Source organism: Agelaius phoeniceus, chromosome 4 (genome assembly GCF_051311805.1).
Source record: "Agelaius phoeniceus isolate bAgePho1 chromosome 4, bAgePho1.hap1, whole genome shotgun sequence".
Classification (NCBI taxonomy): Eukaryota; Metazoa; Chordata; class Aves; order Passeriformes; family Icteridae; genus Agelaius; species Agelaius phoeniceus.
This window is the reverse complement of record NC_135268.1, coordinates 12,454,731-12,474,231: the sequence shown is the minus strand read 5'-3', so window position 1 is coordinate 12,474,231 and position 19,501 is coordinate 12,454,731. Positions and strand designations below refer to the sequence as shown.

Sequence of the window (19,501 nt, the reverse complement as noted above, 5' to 3'; positions counted from 1 at the left end):
TCCATTTCCCCATGATTATTCCCAGAAAACAAGATTTGGGGTGACAATGTTGTCACAGAATGCCAGGAGGGCTTGGTCTGGAAGGCACCTTCAAGCCCATCGTGCTCCACTCCCTGCCATGTGTGGAAAACGACCAGATAATATTGGCTTTTGCACTTATGTATTAGCCTATGCATGTTGTTAGTGATTACAAGTATTTAGAAATAGCATCAATGATAACTTTTTAGCTGCATGTTAATAAAATATAATCTATGAGCTTAAGCATGCATTGTGATGTTTATAGAAATAGTGGTGTAATCAATATAATATCTGTGTATCACTCATGGAAATAATAGTGTGATGAATGTATTGTGTTGTAGATCTTAGCAAAACACAAGATGTTTAATAAAAAGGGCTTTTGTGTAACTAAAAACAGTGTAAGGCCATTCACTGACCAACCTGTCCAAGTGATAAGATAACCCTGACACAAACCAGAGCACCAGAGGACAATTAGAGAATACCACATTAAATTTAAGGAGGACACATTAAATCCTTATCAGGGGATGTGAAACAGCAGGATGGAGGCACAAGGAGAAATAAAATATATTGACCTGACAACCAGGATGTCATTCAGATAAGCTGGATGGTGAAGTCAAACAAAGGAGTTCCCAAAACATCACAAAGTTCACAAGAATGTTTGAATAATGCAGAAAACACATGAATATGCATGTATCTCAGCGATGTAACAGTATAAAGATAACACTGTCTGTATACACCGGGGTGTTCTTTCCGCTGTTGGTCAGGAGCAGCCCAGCCCTGGAAATATGGTCCTTTTTAAATCCTATTATTATTAAACTTCTTAAAATTCTAAGCAGTGAATTCTGTTTTTCACAGTGGGCAGGGCCACCTTCCATGATCCCAGGCTGCTCCAAGCCCCATCCAGCCTGGCCTTGGACATTTGCAGGGATCCAGGGGTAGCCAGAGCTGCTCTGCAGAATCCATTCAAGGGCCTCCCCACCGTCACAGGGAAGGAACCAAAGCAGAAGCCAGGAAAAAGACCTCAAACCAATCCCAAGCAATGCACACCCCAATGCCCCTCTTTAGAAGACAGTTACACACTTGGAACACACAGTTCACTACCTAACGGAAACATTCCTCGAGGAGAATATTCTTTTAATTGGGAAGGGGGGGAGAAACCTTCGAGACATTTAACACAAGTTTCAGCTTGACAAGTAAAAAAGTGTCAGGAGTTCTCAGGACCCTGTCCATAACACGGAGGGGCGCTCTCATCCCACACATGCCAAGTCTGCTTATTCCCAGCAAACCCCACAGCACCACCCAGCGTCTGTGTCCGCTGCAGCCCAGGAGCACGGCTGAGCTGCGGTGCCTGAAGCTGCAGAACAAAGCCCACACCCGAAGGATAAAAGCCTGGCTAGCAAGCAGAGTGGGAACACCGAGGTGCTCTGCATGGAGAAACACTTCCAGCCGCTGGCTCGGTCCCATGCAGAGCTGCAGCTCTGGGGTGGGTCAGCTGCACACTGTGTTGTGACAGGAGCAAGGACACCAGTGACAAACACTGCAGTGAGGACACATCATGGACAGGGCAGCACCCAGCCCACAGCCTGTGTGTCCCTGTCTCAGGGCCATCCAGGAGCCCGCTACCATTGGCACTGCCACCCGTGTCACTCCCATAGGGAACCGGGCTGGCCCCCGGTGCTGATCCTCTGTGGCTGCCAGTGTGGGTACAAATAGAGGGCAGGGCTGAGAAAAGCAGGATCCAGAGCAGTTTGCAAATGGAGTTTGGAAGCTGGAACATAGCTGAGAGAAACGTTTCCTCCCTGGCTGCCAGTGCAGACTCCCTTCCACCTCTGTCCCACCAAAAGTGGCGCTGGACACAAGCGTGGCTCCACAGGGGACAGCTGGTGTTAGGTCAGCTCTAATCTCTTGCTCTCCAAGCTCACAGGGGGAATGAAACCTACTAAGACGTCCTGATGAGTGGGGACCTCTCTTCTTCCGTGCTCTGCAAGAACAAAACCACAGCAAGTGAAACGTGGCCATCAGAGACCTTCCACCATGGGAAGCCTCCAAGCAGGGAAAGGAAAAGCTCCTACTTTTAAGGACAATTCTCTCCAAGAGAGCCAGAGTGCACTAAGGAAGCACCAGAGGGTGGGCGGCAGCTTGGGCAGGGCCCTGCTGCAGCCCCTGACACAGGAGGGAAGGCTAGAACCAGCCAGGGAGCACAAGAGGAGCTGCAGACTGCTGGATTAACTCTGCTTGCAGGAAAAGCAACAAAAAGCAAAGCAGGAAAAGCACAGAATGCAGGTTGTCCTTTGTCACTTTGACCCCTGCAGAGTGTTCCAGCACATCCAAGAGAGCTGGTTTGAAACTGGGCATGCAGGGTGGGGCAGGACAGGCCTTGGGACACCCTGGCTGAGCTGCTGACAGCACAGGCAGGCTCAGAAGAAAAGGAAAGGAAAAAGGACCAGTCTTTCCTGCACAGGAAACTGAAGTGCACGGGGATGGGATGGCAGTGGGACCCACTGATCCAGAGGGGTTCCCCAGGCACAGAAGGACGTTGTAAGACAGCATTTAGGGAACACCAAACACACAAGAGCACAGTAAGCCCACAGCAACTATGAGGAGAAAACAGCCTCCTAGAGAACCCGGGCTATTCCTCTAACCAAAGGCTCCACACTTGGTGCCATCTGAGCCCTGTTATGGTGAAATGTTAGCATCAGCTTTTGCCCTGACAGGCACCTTAATGCCAGCATGTCATCTTGGGACAGAAGTGCTTATAAACAGATTTACAGGCTGTCTTGTAAATAAACAATAGTGGAGAATACTTCCTCCTGCTGCTGCTCTCTGTGCAATTCATCTGTTCTTTGGCCACAAATTTGCATCGTGATTCTTTGCAATCTTCCAGATTGCATCTGGAAAATAACTCACTGGCACAACGCAGTTCTTCTGCTGAGAATACTGACACCAACTAAATCTGTCCTCAGATATGGTGGAGGTTTTGCATCTTATCCTTCAGGGTCCTCTAGACAGGCTGATTTATTTCACTATTGTTGGCAAGGCAATTGGCACAGAGACAGAACCTGCCTTACCAGGCTTCTCGGATTAACTCCGCTCCTTTGCTTTGGCGCATTTATTCTGAGTCTATTAAAACTTCCCCTCCCTAGAAAGGTCATTCCCAACAAAAACAAGATAAAAACATGTGCAGAAAGACACCAAAAGGTAAAATCAACCACAAAAAATAAAAAAGAAAAATCAAATGCAGGCAGATGGACAGCAAGCAAAGTCAAATGCAAGTGCTGCTTACCTCTTCAGTTATCCTCTGGGACCTGCACGCCAGCACAATGAAAACAATCCCAAACACAATCCCCAGAGCCATGATTACAAAGGGGATCCCAGTCACAACACTGGCTTCCAGCAGGACGTGCCTGAGTTTGCTGGCAGATGCTTCATCAATCAGAACACTCTGGAGCAGAGAGAGATGAAGAGGAAATTTTAAAAAATCCCAAACCTTTATTTATTTCTGTGCTTTCTATAAGATCACTTTTGTGAAGGGCAGGGAAACAACACTCCCACAACTCTCCACCACTGCTTCATTGCTTCCTGACACACTTTCCCCCTAAAATTCTTCCAGGGGGCACAGGGATTCCTAGTCTATTTCAAAGGAAAACAGGGATTTTTAACTTTTGGTTTAGGAATGGACTAACACCAACTGATTCAGTGATCTGACTACAGCACAGGACTATTCATAGCAGATGACTCAGGAAAAGGTGTGATCTCCTGAAGTCCTGCCTCTGAGCACCCCTTTTCCTCATGGCCAACTCCTTTCAGTTTAAAAGGAGTGTCTGACTGAGAGCGTTAGGGAAGGCTGAAATTAACAGTACAACAAACAGCAGGAGGGTGTTAGTTAAGAAACAGCAACAGCTTCCTAGCAATTGCTGTACAAACAACAAGAAAATCAGCATTTTCTTTTCTAGCTGGCTCAGAGGGTATTTCTGCAAGCATTAACATGCCACAATGCTGGAAAGACAGCAAAGCTATTTACCTCATTTATATACATCACTGGGAAAATCAGCGTTCGGATGTTGCCAGTTTCACTGCGTAGAAAAAAAAATTATGGGTTTGGAACTTTTCCACCTGAGGGTTGTGAAGACAGATTATACAAGGACAATGAAAGAGGAAGGTGTCCCTAAAAAACCTCTGGGCTGTTTCTTTTTGCTGTGTATCTTCACCTCTCTGCTGGAGTAGGACAATCTCAATCTCACAGATGGATAAATTCTGATTCAGGAGCAGGGTGTATTTTGGGATTTGGTAGGCAGTGAAAGACAGGGATCCATCCAGGGCTCATTAGTAACTGAGTGACAGATTTGTACCAGGCAGCAGGAATTGAGCTAAGCTGATGTATTGAAGGTTACTCCTACTTGTAAAACACAGGAACTATTGTCCAAGCCACATGGGCACAGCAGCAAAAATCCCCCAACAGTTGGCACATGTGGAATCTCAGCTCAGGCAGGAGCTGTGTTACTGTGACAGCTCCTGGGCACTGGGAAACAAGCCTGAAGAACACCCCTGAGTCTCCCAAGGGGACTGGGCAGATAAAATACTTGTGCTGTAGTTATTACAGCCAAGCTGTGCCAGGAAACATCAGGAGGAGTAGCTGCCGTTCAGCATTCTTTACTCTGCAGGTAGAACTACAGAATCTGCTTGATCTGTGAGAAGGGAGCATGCTGTCCCTTAGAACTGAGATTTGATTGCACTTCCCTCTCTCATACTTGCTCTCTCCATCCCATATTCCATCAGAACACTGCAGAACAAATCATGCTGAACATCAGCTTAGATATGAGACTCCACCCAGAAGCAGAGAGCACTCACAAAAATTCAGGTAATTTTCGGACGTGAACGTTGACCTGCATCCGCTTGGCTGCCTGCAAGACGAGCCCTGTCAGCTGGGGAGTAAAAGAGATCAGTGTTAAAAAACCCAGTGAAGGTGAAAGAACAAGAACTGTGAGAATGCAGGAAGAACCTGGTACACACCACGCAGTAGGATCTGCACCGGACCTGAGGAGAGCAGCTGTGGAATTTCCTCCTGCTTTAACCGCACATAACAGCCCGGTGAGTCAGAGCACTGTTTCTGTAAACCAGGCAGGCTGTGACTGTGCTCTTTTCCTTGACCCACATTTGTCAGTGGAGGTGTAGAGGTCACTGGTGTAGAGATGGAGGTGTAGAGATCACTGCTGTACTGGTTTTCGCTGGGAGAGAATTAATTTTCTCCACAGCAGCTGGCATCAGGCTGTGTTTTGGAGCCCTGATGAAAACAGCGTGGGTAACGCAGGGATGCTCAGTGATTGCTGGGAAGCCCTTGCACAGCTCCAGGCCCTTTCTGTTTCTCACACTGCCTGCCAGTGAGTGGGTGAGTGGGGTGTGTGAGATACTGGGAGGGGACAGGGACAGGACAGCTGACCCAAAATGCCCAAAGGGATCTCCCATTCCATCCAGCATCACGGAACTACTATAGATTCCTTGAGGTCAGTGGGACTATGCCAACACCCACCACACAAGGAGGTGACCTGAACCCAGGTGCTTGGATCCATTCACCTACAGAACCCTTGAAAAAAGACTGCACTTACGGGATTGATGTCCAGAAACGTCTCATGGTATTCTTTTCTGGGATGCATGCCCTCTATGTCCTCTACAAACTTTGGATCTGCCTGGTAAAAATGTGGAGCTGACAGAAATATTGGAGCACCTGGAATGCAGGAACACTGAGTCACCACCAAAACCAAAGGCCGAGCAGGACCTAGGGAAGCCTTGGAGGACCCCACAGCTCTGAGCTGTTTGCAGAGAGGGGAAGGGGCCCCTGTGGAGCCCCCAAGCCCCAGGGGCTGTGGGGCAGCCAGGGCTGGGCCGTACCCTGCTTGCAGACGCTGACGTTGAGCACGCCGGTGCCTGGGCAGTTGCCGGCGGGCACGCAGAAGCCGGCGTTGGCCGGGTTCACCGAAGTGTTGGCAAACACCATGGAGGAGGGCACGAAGCGGAACGTGGGCACGCCAGCCACGGCTCCTGAGCTGTCATACACCAGGAACAGGGACCTGCAGGGAAGCAGAGCAGGGCCAGGCCTGTCAGGCTGCAGCAGCGCTGAGCCCAGCTGCACGCGTGCCCTTGCTGATGCCCCAGGTTGCAGTCCCACCACGCTCTGATCAGCAAACACATATCCCAGCATCCTGCTGCTGCACACAACAGACAGTCCTCACATCACTGCTGCACGTGGTGTGAGTGCTGGTACCTCTCCTGGGAGGGATTAGGAAAGGAACACAGTTGTGGAAGACAGAACAATCTGGCAGGTTCTGAATTTAGCCTAACACGTGTCTGTATTGATTTAAATAATTCCAGGTTGGGTTTGTTTTTCATGCACTGGGAAATCAGCAAGAGGGGACACAAGGTGTTACATAAGGAAGGAAAGGCCAAGATTTCCTTGGTACATTTCAGACAGCATCATGTAAAGTCATTAATCTCTGAAGAGGGCAACCTGGGTTCTCTGAAAAAGCACAGCATAGAGGAAGACTTTGGAAGAAAGAAACTTAAGAAAAGCTCATATAAATCCTTCCATTCCTCTCACTACTAGCCTTACAGCCCAGACTGTCCTTGCAGTTTTTGTCCAAATTTTCACCTCATAAATCTTCATTTTGAAATAACACATCCTTAACTGCAGATTGGGAGGGTTTTTTGTAACTCTCATGTTCCCACCACAAATAAATGCAGAACACTGTGAGTGTTAAATGAAATCACAGGAGGAAAAGCACCAGCCTGACATGACACCTCGAGAGGAATGGATGTAAACACTCTGTTTTGAAGCCTGAGTGCCACTGTCTTCACCTTACCTGCAGAAATCTGAAGAAAAGATGTAAATGTTCTCATCTTTGCTGATCAGTGGGTGAAAGGATGTCCCGTCTGTGCCATTGATCATGTTACATGCCTCTGTTGTCCACCAGCTCAAGGACCTGAGGAAAGGGAAGGAAAGAGGGCAAGGGCTAAAACATGTCCCAGCAGCAGGCAGGCCATGCCAGCTCCTGGCCCAGGCAAATGGGAATCAGACCTGTACAGAGCCATTTCCTCCTGCCTCAGCTCTGCTAACAACAAAAGGGATTGAAATGGGTTTAAGTTGCACTTGCATTCTCTTTAAACTGGCACCAGGCAAGCAAGGGGGCAGATTGTGACAGAGGCAACAGTACACTGACAAACTTACTCTTTTCCTTTCCACTCCACAATCCTGGAGAAGTTCAGGTAGTTCGTCTCCCCACTCAGGAAAACATATTCTCCATCATCAGTTCCATTCATCTGCAAACAGATGCAGGGAGCTTTCAGTGGCTCCACTCCTCCTGTGGCACCTGGCTGCTCACTGCAATGGGGTGGCAGGACTTGAAGCTGTCACCACTCCAAATCCACCCCAGGAGTGATGGACTGCCCCTGAGAGCTGTGCAGTTCATTGAACTCCACCCTGAACAGGAATGAGGTGGAAGTGACTGGGAAAGATCCTTACACCTCCCAAACACAGGAAATAGAACACCTGATGAGCCTTTTCTCCCTTTTAGGGCTGCCCCTGAATAAAGAGCCCTCAGGAAGAAAATAACCCCACAGAAAAACCCTCAGCACTGCAGACATCCCCATGAAGCAAGGACTCCCCCAAGACCAAAATGACATGGAGTGATCAGAAACACTGTGCAAGCCAGGAATGGCTCCGGCACAGAATTAACATCCAATTTCAGTCACTTACTAAGGAAATCAGGACATTTTTCTGGGAGTTTGCACACGTGGCCCCACAAAGCCCATGTTATTCAAGTGAGCACAGGCAATAGTGGAGGATGCTGTCCTTGGAAAGCTTACCCATCCCTCCCATGCAGTGCCATCACCCCCAGGGACAACAGCAGCAGATGTGGCCATGGGTTACCTTGCTGAAGAGCCCAAAGACGGGGTCGATCTCGGGGTGCAGGACGTGGATGGTGGAGAGCAGCCTGTCCTTGTAGCCCCAGAGCAGCTCGTGCACGCTGCGCACGGTGAACAGCGACTCCTGGTACAGCAGCAGCAGCACCTCCGTGGCAAACTGCAGAGGGGTCGACCTGGTCCACTCCATGGCAGTCTGCAGGGCATGGGAATGAGGGAGCAATGGTCACATTTGCTGGGCAACAAACCATCAGCTTGATCCAGGCACAGACACTTCCCTCTGCTGTGCACTCATTTCACCAAAATTCAAACATTTATTTCCTTTCCAGCTGACAACAGGCCTTTAAAGAGGTCATAACAAAAGGAGGGCATTCCTTTGGGCTAACCAACCTGTGGTTCTTCTCATACTGCCTGTTACAGTACATCACAGCCAAAAATCTGAAGGAGAGATAATCCTTACCACCACGAGATGCCTGGGAGGAATTGAAAACACAGGGCCTGTATTGTCTGCAACTTTCATTAAGCTGAGTCCTATCTCCTACTCATACAGGGCATTTCTGGATTCACTTGTAAAATCAGGCATTTTTGGAAATGCTGGGGACAAAGTTGAAATGAAGGTACCCTGCAACTGAAACTAAACCAGGATGGAGAGCAAAGGCTGAATGACACCCCCAAGTACTTGAGTAGAGGCTGACTGGCTCTGTGACAGCTTGGGATCTGCTTGTTCTCATGCTATCCCTGTATAAGACCAAAATAATGGTCTGCCTGTGATCACCATGAGATTCTCTATCACCTAGCGCAGTCTGGGGCTGCATTTTTGACTCTAATTTCATTCAGCTCTGTCTGGAACTGCTCTACTGTACTTTGTTTCTGGTTTGAGAAGCAGACTTGGATGCAGCTTCTCCAAATTTGACAAAATAACCCCAAGCATTCCCAACACCCTCATGCAGAAGCCAGAGTTCCTCCTAGGCATTTGACATCACCAATTCCCTGGTTTCACTGACTCATGGAAGCCCAGCAAGCCTGATTGCCCCTTGTCCCTGGAGAGTGTGTGATCTTGTAGCACCAGGGGAAGGCACTGCAAAGACGTGAGGAGACGGAGGAACAAAACAAGCCCCCCACAACAGTCCATCCCCAAAGTGAGACCAGCATCTGCCCAGGACCGAGCTGCCTCTCTTGTTCTTCCATCACATTCATCTACCACAGAAAGTCAGGATGAAGCAACACACTGCTCCTTCTGAAGTGTGTCAGGATGAATTCCAAGCAGGAACAAAAGAGAACTCACCACTGCAGGGATATTTACTGTCCTGATCAAGTCCACTTCAGGGTCTCCCACTGACTTCTCAGGTTCAAATACATAAGTCTTTGGGTTTAGAGCAGACACTTTGGTTCCATTGTCCAAAAACTGGACATGCACTCTTGGCCTGTATTCCCTGAAAGAGAAGAGTTTGTTCTCTGATTGAGTTAAACAAATAGACACAGCATTAGTCACAGTTAACTTATGGCTGTTTTACTGCTTTAAGCACGTAAAGGGTGGCATTTTCAGTTCTTTGGAAGCAGATTCCCTCACAGACACAAACTCCCTGCTGTGTCTGCATGAGCTGAGTCAGACCTCATGGGGCGTTTCCAGAAATGCCACCCTGTGTGCTAACTGCACTTTGTATTTTTGCCTCATCTTTAAAAACCTCAAAGGAAGGACAACAATTTCAGATGGCTCAGAAGGATTTAAAGGCACCATATATGAGATTGCCCTGTAGTCCAGTGTGAAAATGAAACTTTTGCCTCTGCTGTAGGCAAAATCCACTTCCAGAAAGACGCAGGCTGCATGTGTGTCATGGGCCTGACCTAAGAACCCACCAAAATCCTTCTGCTGCCTTCAGATCATGTGCACCAGGGCTCACATGTGGCACGACCACAGAACAACCCTCATTTTAGTTCTTCTCCTTTAATTCTTGAGCAGGAATCCTGGGCACAACAGAAATTCAACTGAACTTTTGCTTTTCACTACCCATGGCCTGGAAGGTTGCTGCTGTTCCTGTCTAAGCACTCAGACAGCAGGATAAAACTCAGGATTGCTGACAGACCAGTCCAATTGGCGAGGAACATCAAATGCTACCTGCTGGCCCGACGAGAAAGTCAATTTGCCTTGCCATTAGCACTTGACCAACCAGGATTCTGCAGCTCTGCTGACACACACTCGTTGCTCCAGCAAACCCCAAAAGGGAAATGGCAGCAGACTGCTCACCGCCTGGCACACGAAGGACGGGAAACTCCTCCTGTTTCCTCAGCCCGCAGTGACTCAGGAGCCTGTTGACTTTCACATTTGCCTGGGCAAACATCAAGTCACAAGATGTGAGGGAGAATTGTCCTGCCAGATGTTGTGCTCTGATGTTCTGCATCCAGTTTGGATTGAGATTCTGTCCTGGCTGCACTGGATCCATCAGTGCAGCTTCACAGCAAGCTGCATTACTCTGGGTCAGCTTTCACATCTAAAGCAAACTGGAAAGGCCTGTGAAACTACTGCTATCAGAAACTAGCCACTTCCCATCTTCCTTACCCTAAGTGTCTCTACCACTTCCCGGCATCCCTCCACCCAGGAACATTTCAGTCTGGCAACACTTCCAGCTTGACTTGGCAAGACCCTCTTGGACAGCAATCTATTTTATACCCTAGGGCTGGAACTGAGGGGATGAAAATGGACAGCTGCGAAATGCCTTCCTAAAATAGGCCAGGAGTAATCTGAGACACCTCTCCAGCTCTGGAGAGGAAAATAATACTCCCTGATGAGGGATATGAGTAGGACGTTACTAAGGCTCTAAGATGTTGAAGTTAAAAAGTTGTACATGTGTGCAAGACCAGACAATATTCCACTGCTCTTTGGGACTCAGCAGGCTTGGGCAGATAGGCAGCTTGAACTTTGTAATTACTTATTTTACATGCTGCCAGTTCAACTTCCAGGATTTAAAAACACCAGCACTACTATGTTTTTGTACAGAATATGCCTGAAGTGCTTTACAATGGATGCCGATGAAAAGTCTGAGCTGCAGGATGAGACTCTCTGGAGCCCTCCCTGTCACTGACTGGATTTTTTCCTCTCTGCTTGTCTGGCCCAGTTCACTCGCAGCCTTTCCCCAGCCTTTTTTTTTAATAAAAACATGGAGCCATGCACTTCACATTAGTGCATTTTGGGAGTTCTGAGATGTGCTAAGGCTAAATTAGGCTTCAGTGCTTTGCCACACAGGGCCTGTGGAACCAGCTGGAATGTGCAGCCTCTTCCCTTCCCTCCTGTTCCCACCAAGAACACCTGAGGGAGGGCTGGTGTCAGGGACCTGATTGCAGGCAGCCCTTGATGTGGGATGCAGGGAAAGGCTCTCCCAGCAAAGCAGCAGCTCAGGCTGGGCCTCCCCTGGGGCAGGGACCAGCCCCAGCCCCACCCACCCTGCTGAGCTCCTCTATGGATAAGGTGCAGCTTCCCAAAGCAGGCTGTGTGGGACACCCAGGAGAGACTTAGAGCTAAGGAAAGGCAAAGAAGCTGGCAAAGAGGACTGAATACCAGCCTGTGTGAACTCTGGAGCTGGTCCTGTTCATCTTCCTGACACTGAACACATTGCTGACTGATGCCCAGCATTACAGAGACCTGAAGGAAAGCTTGGGAACTAGAGAGCTTGTGGATCATCTTTTCTCCAGCTCTACTGGCTCCTGTAATAGCAGGGATTTTGCCAAAATACCACATGGAGTTTGCCAGGACTAAACAGACATGGGTCTAGAATGCAGAGGAGACAGGGGAAGGGATTGTAGGCAGGGGGAGAAGGGAAGCTGAGGCGTGGGAAGAAGGAAACTGAAAGGCAAGAGATAACACAGAAATTGAGGCTGTCACAAAGGCTTCTGCTTTCATTCCAGCCCTTTTTCAAATACCAAGAGATTCTGATAATTTTGCAGTTTAGGTAAAGACAGTTCCTTCTGGCACTGAGCCCGTGCCCAGCCTGGATGAGCCTGTGTGACCAGAAGTGAGGCTGACAGTCAGGAATCCACCTTCTTGCTGTGGGGATGAGTTCCCCATCGCAGCAGGACTCCCAGGACCACAGCCCTTCCTGTCACAGGTCTGCTCCTGGCTGACATGGCTGCAGGCAGCTGAGCATATCACAGATCTGAAGGAAAACTCATTTGTAAGGGAGACTTTCAAATCTCTCCATGCCACACAGGACAGCTCTAGGAGCTGGACAGTATTTAACATTGCACGTGGCCTCAGTAAATCCATCAGTAAAAATGAGAGATATGTTTAAAAGCTAAGCAGGTTTTCCAGTGAGGGTTGGCTCAGGAAGACCCTTTTAGTACCACCCTAAGTGTTCTTCTGGCCACATTTTACCCATGTGGATGGTGCAACTCCAGCTAGGAACCAATTCCTGAGCAAGCATGAGTCACACTTTTGTGCAACACTCCACTCACCCAGCTCACAAAACAGCAGGCCAGGATGCATTAACTTCCTCTGTGTCCAGCAGTGAAGAACAGTAGCAAAACTTGGCCCAAAATCTTACAGAAGTCATTGGCCACATCTGAAAGCAGCTGCAAGTGTCAGTGTTGTCTGTGTGGGCTGTGACCATGCTCCCCTGGATAAACCTCCCCTCACACATTAACACCTAGGTTTTCTCCCAGAATGGGACCCCAAGCCTTCTGGATTCCTCACACAGCAGAGTTCTTGTGGAGTGTGGAACTCCTGAAAGGTCCTACCTGTAGGTGTATGGTCCTATCTCCTCCACGAGAGGAGTGGCACCTTGGAGCACTTCCAAAGGATTTGTCACATTGAAGAAGTAGAACTGCATGTAGACTGGGGGGGGAGGGTCCTCCCAGGCCTCAAAGGTTTCTGTGCCATTCTTCAGGACTGTTCCCTGAAACAAGAGAAAGGCACATCAGCTGCTGGTGCTATCATGCTGCATGGCACTGACAGGAGAGAGGAATTCCATGCCCTGGGAACAAGCACAGGCAATAAGACTCGAGAGAGACCCCTGTTTTGATCTGCTTTACTTGGGAGCAGCTCACTCAACATCAACCAAGCCAGGCACCTGCTCTCCTGGCCACAGGCCAGGGGCAGCACTGCTTGGTTTGTAGTTCCACTCCTCCCCACAGACAATTGTGCCTGGCATTTTTCAGAAGGGAGACTGATCAGCTACTACTCAGCAACCCTGTCTCCTTTCCTGCATCAGTAAAACCTCCACCTGATGCAAGACACCAAGAACGTGCCAACATTACAGATAAAAGTACAACTCAATGCTGGGAGGCCAACAGAGTCCTAGCCTTGATGATTTCTTTGCCCAAGAATGTCAGATTCCAACACAGCTGTGAGATTCTGTCTCCAAAGCAATCAGATTTGTTTTTCAGTGGCCTGTGAGCAAAACTGTGAATGACAAATCGCTTTCACATAGGCACTCTAGGATTTGTGCCTTTCCAAGGTCTTGGAATAGGGGAAAGATTGTTCTCCCTCTGTCTTTAATTTCTTTCCTACAGCCATGTCAGCACCTGCATCTCCAGACCCACAGTGTGTCAGCCTATTTGGTAACCAAGCTAGAAACCATTACTTATAACAGAAGCACTTAGGAAATGAAACACTAATTCCCTTACCTCAGTGATACTCCTTATCAGTATATACACCTTAAATGGAAAGTCACAACCACACCTGTCATGTAGAGCTCTGCAACAGAGGTCTCAATCTCTCACTTTATTACTGTCCCATTTTGGATGAAACTCACCCCATTTATAAAACATCCCCACCACCAAAACAAAGGCTTTTCATGTAGTTATAACTCTGGAACTGCTGCAGTGGTCACACAGAGAAATCTGGCTGGCAGAGGGAATGTTCAGGAGTAAACACAAAGAAAACTCGAAAACCACATCACCTGTAGGCGGAAAAAAGGGAGGAGGGGAATGATTTGCAATTAAATGTGTCTCATCAACACTCATTCTTTTTATTCTTCTGAGAAAACAAGTGGAATATTGTGAGTGGAAGCTCAGAAGCAGGGCAGGCTGGACAGCTGCCAGCTTGTGGTCAATGCTCACAGGGTCTTATCAGCCACTCTTGCCTCAGGACTCATTCTTGGCCTTCCCACTTAAGGAGCTGTTTTCTCTCCATGTAGACTTTAATTTTGAGGGATGAGATAAAGAGAAGACTGTTTCAAAGACAAACTTGTTGGCAGGAGCTTGGCATGGCAGCAGTAATGCTGAATGGCAGTGAGAGCCACCCCAGCTGGTGGCACTTTGCACTTGCAGCCTGCCTTCCCCATAGGATTAAATCCCATTTATTCTGTGTGCACCTCAAAATTTAATGTGTTTCAGACATGCTTGAGGAGCTTGGAGCACTTGTCTGCAACTACCAGCATCTCATATACACAATTTCTTACACAGGTTGATGCTTTTGATCCTGTTTTCTTGTGATTTATGCCAAGGAGACTCATCTCTGTATTCACTGGTCATATTCATTCCAGATTTATTTCTTGGATTGCATGGCACAATTTGCATCTCACACAGAAATGAAGTGCCTATTTATTATACAGTGACAGCAAACTTGTGAGCTGGATTCAGAGAGACTCCCAAAAACTGACAAGTAATGAAACATGGTAAGCTCTTTTCTTCTGATTTTCACCAAATGTTACCAGGGATATTTCAGTCTATCACAGGATATTACAAGGACATCAGAGTTTCTCCTTTCCAAGTGGAGTCCACGCTCATTTCCAGTGTTCCAAAGCAGCCTTCCGGCTGACTGTATTTATCAGCCAGCCCTGAACCCACAGCCCTCTCGTTTGCTGCTGTTTCCTTGCCTTGACTGTGCTTTACACACAGGAAATAAATAGGGAGCTTTCCCTCCCAAATATAACAGCTACTGGCAGTGATGGTGGGAGTGGGAAATGGTAGTGAACATTCCTGAAACCTACACAGAAAATTTAATTCCTTTATTTCATTTTATTTCTTGGAATCTCTAAACATTTTAATTCAAAGATGGACTTTTATGTGTTCATCTATGACAGAGTTTAACTGCACCTTGTTAAGGTGGTGGGGTAAGTGTTCAGACCAGCATGAACAGACCTCTTTGGGAATGGCCTGCCCCAAAGGAGCATCCCAATGGATCCTTCAGCTAGGCCTTCATACTAAACTCTCCTGAGAGCTCCAGTGTTTTGCATTAAACAACAACAGCAAAAAATTATCAACACATCAGCTAAAACAAAGGAGAAAACATCTTCCTCATCCTTTTGGGCCTGAAACATTCCAGCCAACTCAGCTCAAGAGATGGCTGGTGACAAGTCCAGTGGAATTTCAAGGGGTGTGAAGAGTGTTTTCTAAAATTCTCAGCCTAAGGGATGTGGTGTGAAGGAAACACCTGGGCCAAAGGACTGACTGACTTCTAAGTGTGAAATGAGGAGGATAGCTCCAAGACTGATTGTGTGTGTGCATATATATACACACATATATAAATGTATATAATATTAGGTTGTATTCTCAACCTGCACACCTATGGCAATAAATACACCAGCATCTCCCCATCAGAGAGCACAAAGCAACACCACTGGCAGCTGGAATGCCTTTCTCCTGGGGAAGATTCATCCTTGTTCATTACTGATTTTTTTTCCCATGTCTCTCTAGAGTTTCAGGTGCTAGGCCCTGATAACAAACAGGTTTTGGAATTCTGCTTGTTTACAGAAATTTTAAAAAGTAGCAAACAAAGAATAAGTTGATGAGATTTGAATGTCTTCTGGGAAAAGTGCTGCCAGTGTTCTTGTCACAACACATCTGGCCACTGATTTCCAAGGGGATGTGAAGTCTGACAGCAGGCTGGATTTCCACTCTTCCCACATGTTCTCTGTATCCCAGACCCTGCCTTTGGCTGAAAAGGCTGCTGCACGCAACCCCCAGTGAAAGCAGAGCCATCCTCAGCCGTTCCCAGGTGCTGGCTGTGGAGACACAGGTGCTTCAGCTGCTCCAAAACATGGCTCTCCACTCCAGCTGCACTTGAGACTGCAAAGACAGCCCTGCTCCAGGACGCCTGGAAAGCCCTCAAAGGAACAGGGACTCCTTGCAAAAGCTCAGGTCTTGCCCATTCCAAAGGCAAATTTAGATTTGTCTATTTGCACAAGATTTTCTAAGCTACACAGGCAGTTACACAAGAGACAGCAGCTTTCCCGACTACACACAAATGAGGAGAAGCTCACGTGGGATGAAGCAAATGTGGAGAGCAGCCAGCTCAGCAGAGTGACAGGGAGCAGCGTGCTGTGGGGCTGAAGGCTGTGCTTCCCCAGCCTGGGGGTGTGGCTGCTGCAGAAGGCGCTCTGGGAGCTGGCACCCCTGGCAGGGAGCCGGGCAGCGCATTCCCTGCAATCCAGATGTGTGCCAGCACGGGCTGGAGAGCAGCAGGCAGCAAAGAAAGGCCTGAGCTCTGGAAACTTTATCCTGCATGACTGCAAGCCTGCTGAGCAAACAGCAAGTGGCTCTTACATAAGTTGCTGCGGGGAAGGAGCAGGCGGCCGGGAGATAATGCGTGTAAGGAGGATCATGCCTAATTCCCGACAGTCCTGCTCCAAAGCACAGCTCCCACCCCACTAACAGCAGCAAGAACACTTGGAAGCAGAACTTCTGGGATGCAGGGGAGGGCAGACTCCTTCCCAAGGAGAGCCACGATCAGGGGGATGGAGCTAGACTTCCAAGTGACACAATCTGCTGTAAGCACAGTGCCAACCTAAACCAAACCGATTTGAGACAATGCAGTTTCCATGGTAGGAAATGCTCCCTGTCAACAGCCCAGAGGAAAGAACAGTAGGTTAGGAGATCACAGATAATCTGGTCACCACTTAGACAACAGCCCTGGACAAATCCCTTCATGGGTTAGCATTCCTGGCTTCTCTGTCAGAATAAGAGCTAAGATAATATTCCTCAGATAGATAAATAATTGTTCATTACAAAGGAATTCCAAGAGAATTACTAACACAGCTGACCCTTCCCACTGGGCCACTGCATAAATGCACAGAGCCACTCTGGGAGAGAAACAAAAGCTTAGGCAGGGCAGGAGCAGGGCAGGAGCAGTGCAGGCCTCTGCATCCCCAGCAACGCCAGGATGGGTGTCCCTGAGTGTGGAACAACCTGGTGAAATGCCTGGCTGCCATCACCCAGCCTGGGGAGCCGGCAGACACCACGTGTTCCAGCCTACAGCACCTCTGGCCCTGCTCCAGAGGCACCAGTAAATGGAGCAGCAGAACAGGTATGAAAGCTGCAAGCAATTTATGATAGAAATGTCAAAAAGAAGAGGTGCTTCAGGTGCCCCCTGCTCCTCTCAGGCACTGCTGCTCTGGAGAGGACTCCTTGCTACAGCTGCTGCCCCACAGCCAGCAAAGCTGCCTCAAGAAGAGACATTTTTACCCATCCTCACCCGATTTTTACCCAGCCCAGGGACCAGAGCAACCTGAGCTCCATTCTAAGCCCCAGCCCAGCCGGGTGGTGCTGGGCAGGGGGGGTTCACGGCCCAGGGACGCTCCTGCCCACTCACCCACCGCCGCTGCAAGGAGGCAGCCAGCCCCCCCCTTCCTCAGCTATTTTGAGAAGGAATAACCCAGCAAACAAGACCGAGTCGGCAACGCGGCAATGCTTTTACCTGCTTCACCTGCAGATCCACCACCGTCTGGAAGACGTGCGCGACCAGCAGCGAGATGCTGGCGATGAGCAGCGTCATGGCCAGGACCCCCACGGTGACCAGACACAGCGACTTCATGGCTGCTGCTGCTGCCGCCGCCGAGCAGGGAGCGCCGGGGCTCTGCCGGGCTCGGGCTCCGGGGGCGGGTGCACCGCGGGCCCCGCCCGCCAGCGCCGGGAGCAGCCACCGCTCCCCGCCCTCGGCGCCGCAGCCGCCGCCGCTCGGCCGGGGATGCTGTCCTAGGGATGCTCTCCCGGCTCACCGGGGCCGGGAGAACGCATCCCAGAAGAACGGGACTGGTTCTTGCCCCCAAGGACTCCTGGCACAGCCGGAAGGCTCCTGCCCGCTGGGGATGGCGCTGCTGGAGCGCCCCGCTCGGTGCGGCGGGCAGAGCCAAAGAGCGCTCTGCAAAACAAGCGGAGCAATTCCACAGCGAGATTATTGCGGGAAAGCTGAGGCGCTTCACGCTCCTTTCAGACTGAATTAGGCATGGCAGGGAGCGGATTCTGCCACACTTCAGTGCAGTTCAGCTGCTTAACACAGTTAAACCGCTCTTGAAAAAAATCAATCACATCAATGTACCTGCTTTTTCAAAAGCCAGCGGGATGTTCTGCTCCACTTCCCCACCCAGCACTGCCAGCAGGAGGGAAAGACACCTGCAACAGAGCGATGGATGTCATGCCAACCCCTGTCCCCCACGGCTTTCCTGTGGCACAAGAGGAAGGCAAGCCCTGCGACACGGCGCTGCCATCCCACGCCCCATCAGCAGCACCAGTGTTCCCCCAGTCACGAGTCAGCTCCCTGTCCAAACCACGAGGCTAGCAGCTCCCAGCTCCAGCCTGATCCCAGTAATGCCTTCCCGAGCAGGAGGGCAAGTGGCCTATCAGGTGGATTTCCTGCTAGGAAATTTCTAGTTTTCTAATTCCCTCAGAAATGCTTCTTCCTGTAATTGTGATTGCAGCAACAGTGTTATGTTACTGTGTGCCCTTTTGGATATTTTTGCTTATGAAAGGTTCTGAGGTCACATGTCACAGCTGTTTGGAAAACCAGAATTTTTGTGGTTCCACCCATACAGTTAATTTTTTATTTTTTTAAGGTTGTTCTGGCAGCTTTTTTTCATTTAGATTCTCATTCCAGAGTGGTGTTCTCAGCCCTGTTTCATCACCATTTCTCCAGCAATTCTCCAAAAACCAAGAACCAGAGTAGATAATTAGAATCTGGTTTTGAAGGCTAATTTAACTAGAGCAATAAAACACTCCCCTTAGAAAGACTCTTCTGTGGGAATTCTTTTTCTGTAAACCATAAACTTTCCATTCACTGTAAAATATTTTAGCTGAACCCCGGCACAGATATTTATAGATCAAGCAAAGACTCCTACAGAATTTTGGGTTTGGTTAACTCAGCTTTTTGGCTTTTTCCATAAAAATCTACCCATATGATGCATAGAATCACATTGTTTCTCCATACAGATTTTCTAGATTCTCAGTGTGAATTATTTTTTTTTATTTTGGCAAATCATTTTGCCTTTGGAAGCCAGGGAAGTGCTCAGCAGCCATGATACACTGCAAACACTCCCTTGAGGAGTGGCTCCAGCTCTGGAGTGCAGCCTGGGAATGCGGTGGGTGCACTACTGGCTCAAGGCACAGCTGTGTGTCATAATTCCAGATCCCTGGAACAAGCAGGGGCACATCTTCCCTTCCCAGCACCACGATGGTGTTACTGAGACAAGAGGCATACAAGGCCCATTCTGGAAAGCATGGATACAGTGAAATTGTCCTGCCCCATGCACTGGGAATATCTTGAATAAACATAAAAAGCCAGATTTACTGAGGTTGTGATGTGGCTCATTCGGTTGGTGCAACACCAGGTGTGCGGCTCCTTGGAGTCCATGCAAAGCAGGAA

The 19,501-nt window shown here is 48.9% G+C and overlaps 1 protein-coding gene across 2 annotated transcripts; it reads right to left on the bottom strand.

Annotated features, from left to right (window-relative positions):
• Positions 1-558: 558 nt before the first annotated feature.
• Positions 559-17,921, bottom strand: SCARB2 (scavenger receptor class B member 2). 2 transcript variants are annotated; one of them, XM_054632492.2, is made up of 13 exons: positions 17,561-17,921; positions 12,661-12,818; positions 9,218-9,365; positions 7,940-8,128; positions 7,238-7,329; positions 6,873-6,992; positions 5,905-6,083; positions 5,622-5,740; positions 4,867-4,940; positions 4,040-4,091; positions 3,302-3,460; positions 3,087-3,157; positions 559-1,999 (listed from the first exon to the last, which is right to left on the bottom strand). In XM_054632492.2, exons 1-12 carry the CDS (start codon positions 17,675-17,677, stop codon positions 3,128-3,130), a joined length of 1,437 nt encoding a protein of 478 aa, XP_054488467.1. In that variant the 5' UTR covers positions 17,678-17,921; the 3' UTR covers positions 559-1,999; positions 3,087-3,127. The 2 variants fall into 2 exon arrangements, with proteins under 2 accessions (XP_054488467.1, XP_054488466.1); XM_054632491.2 differs by lacking the exon at positions 3,087-3,157 and having other exon boundaries at positions 17,561-17,919.
• Positions 17,922-19,501: the final 1,580 nt, after the last annotated feature.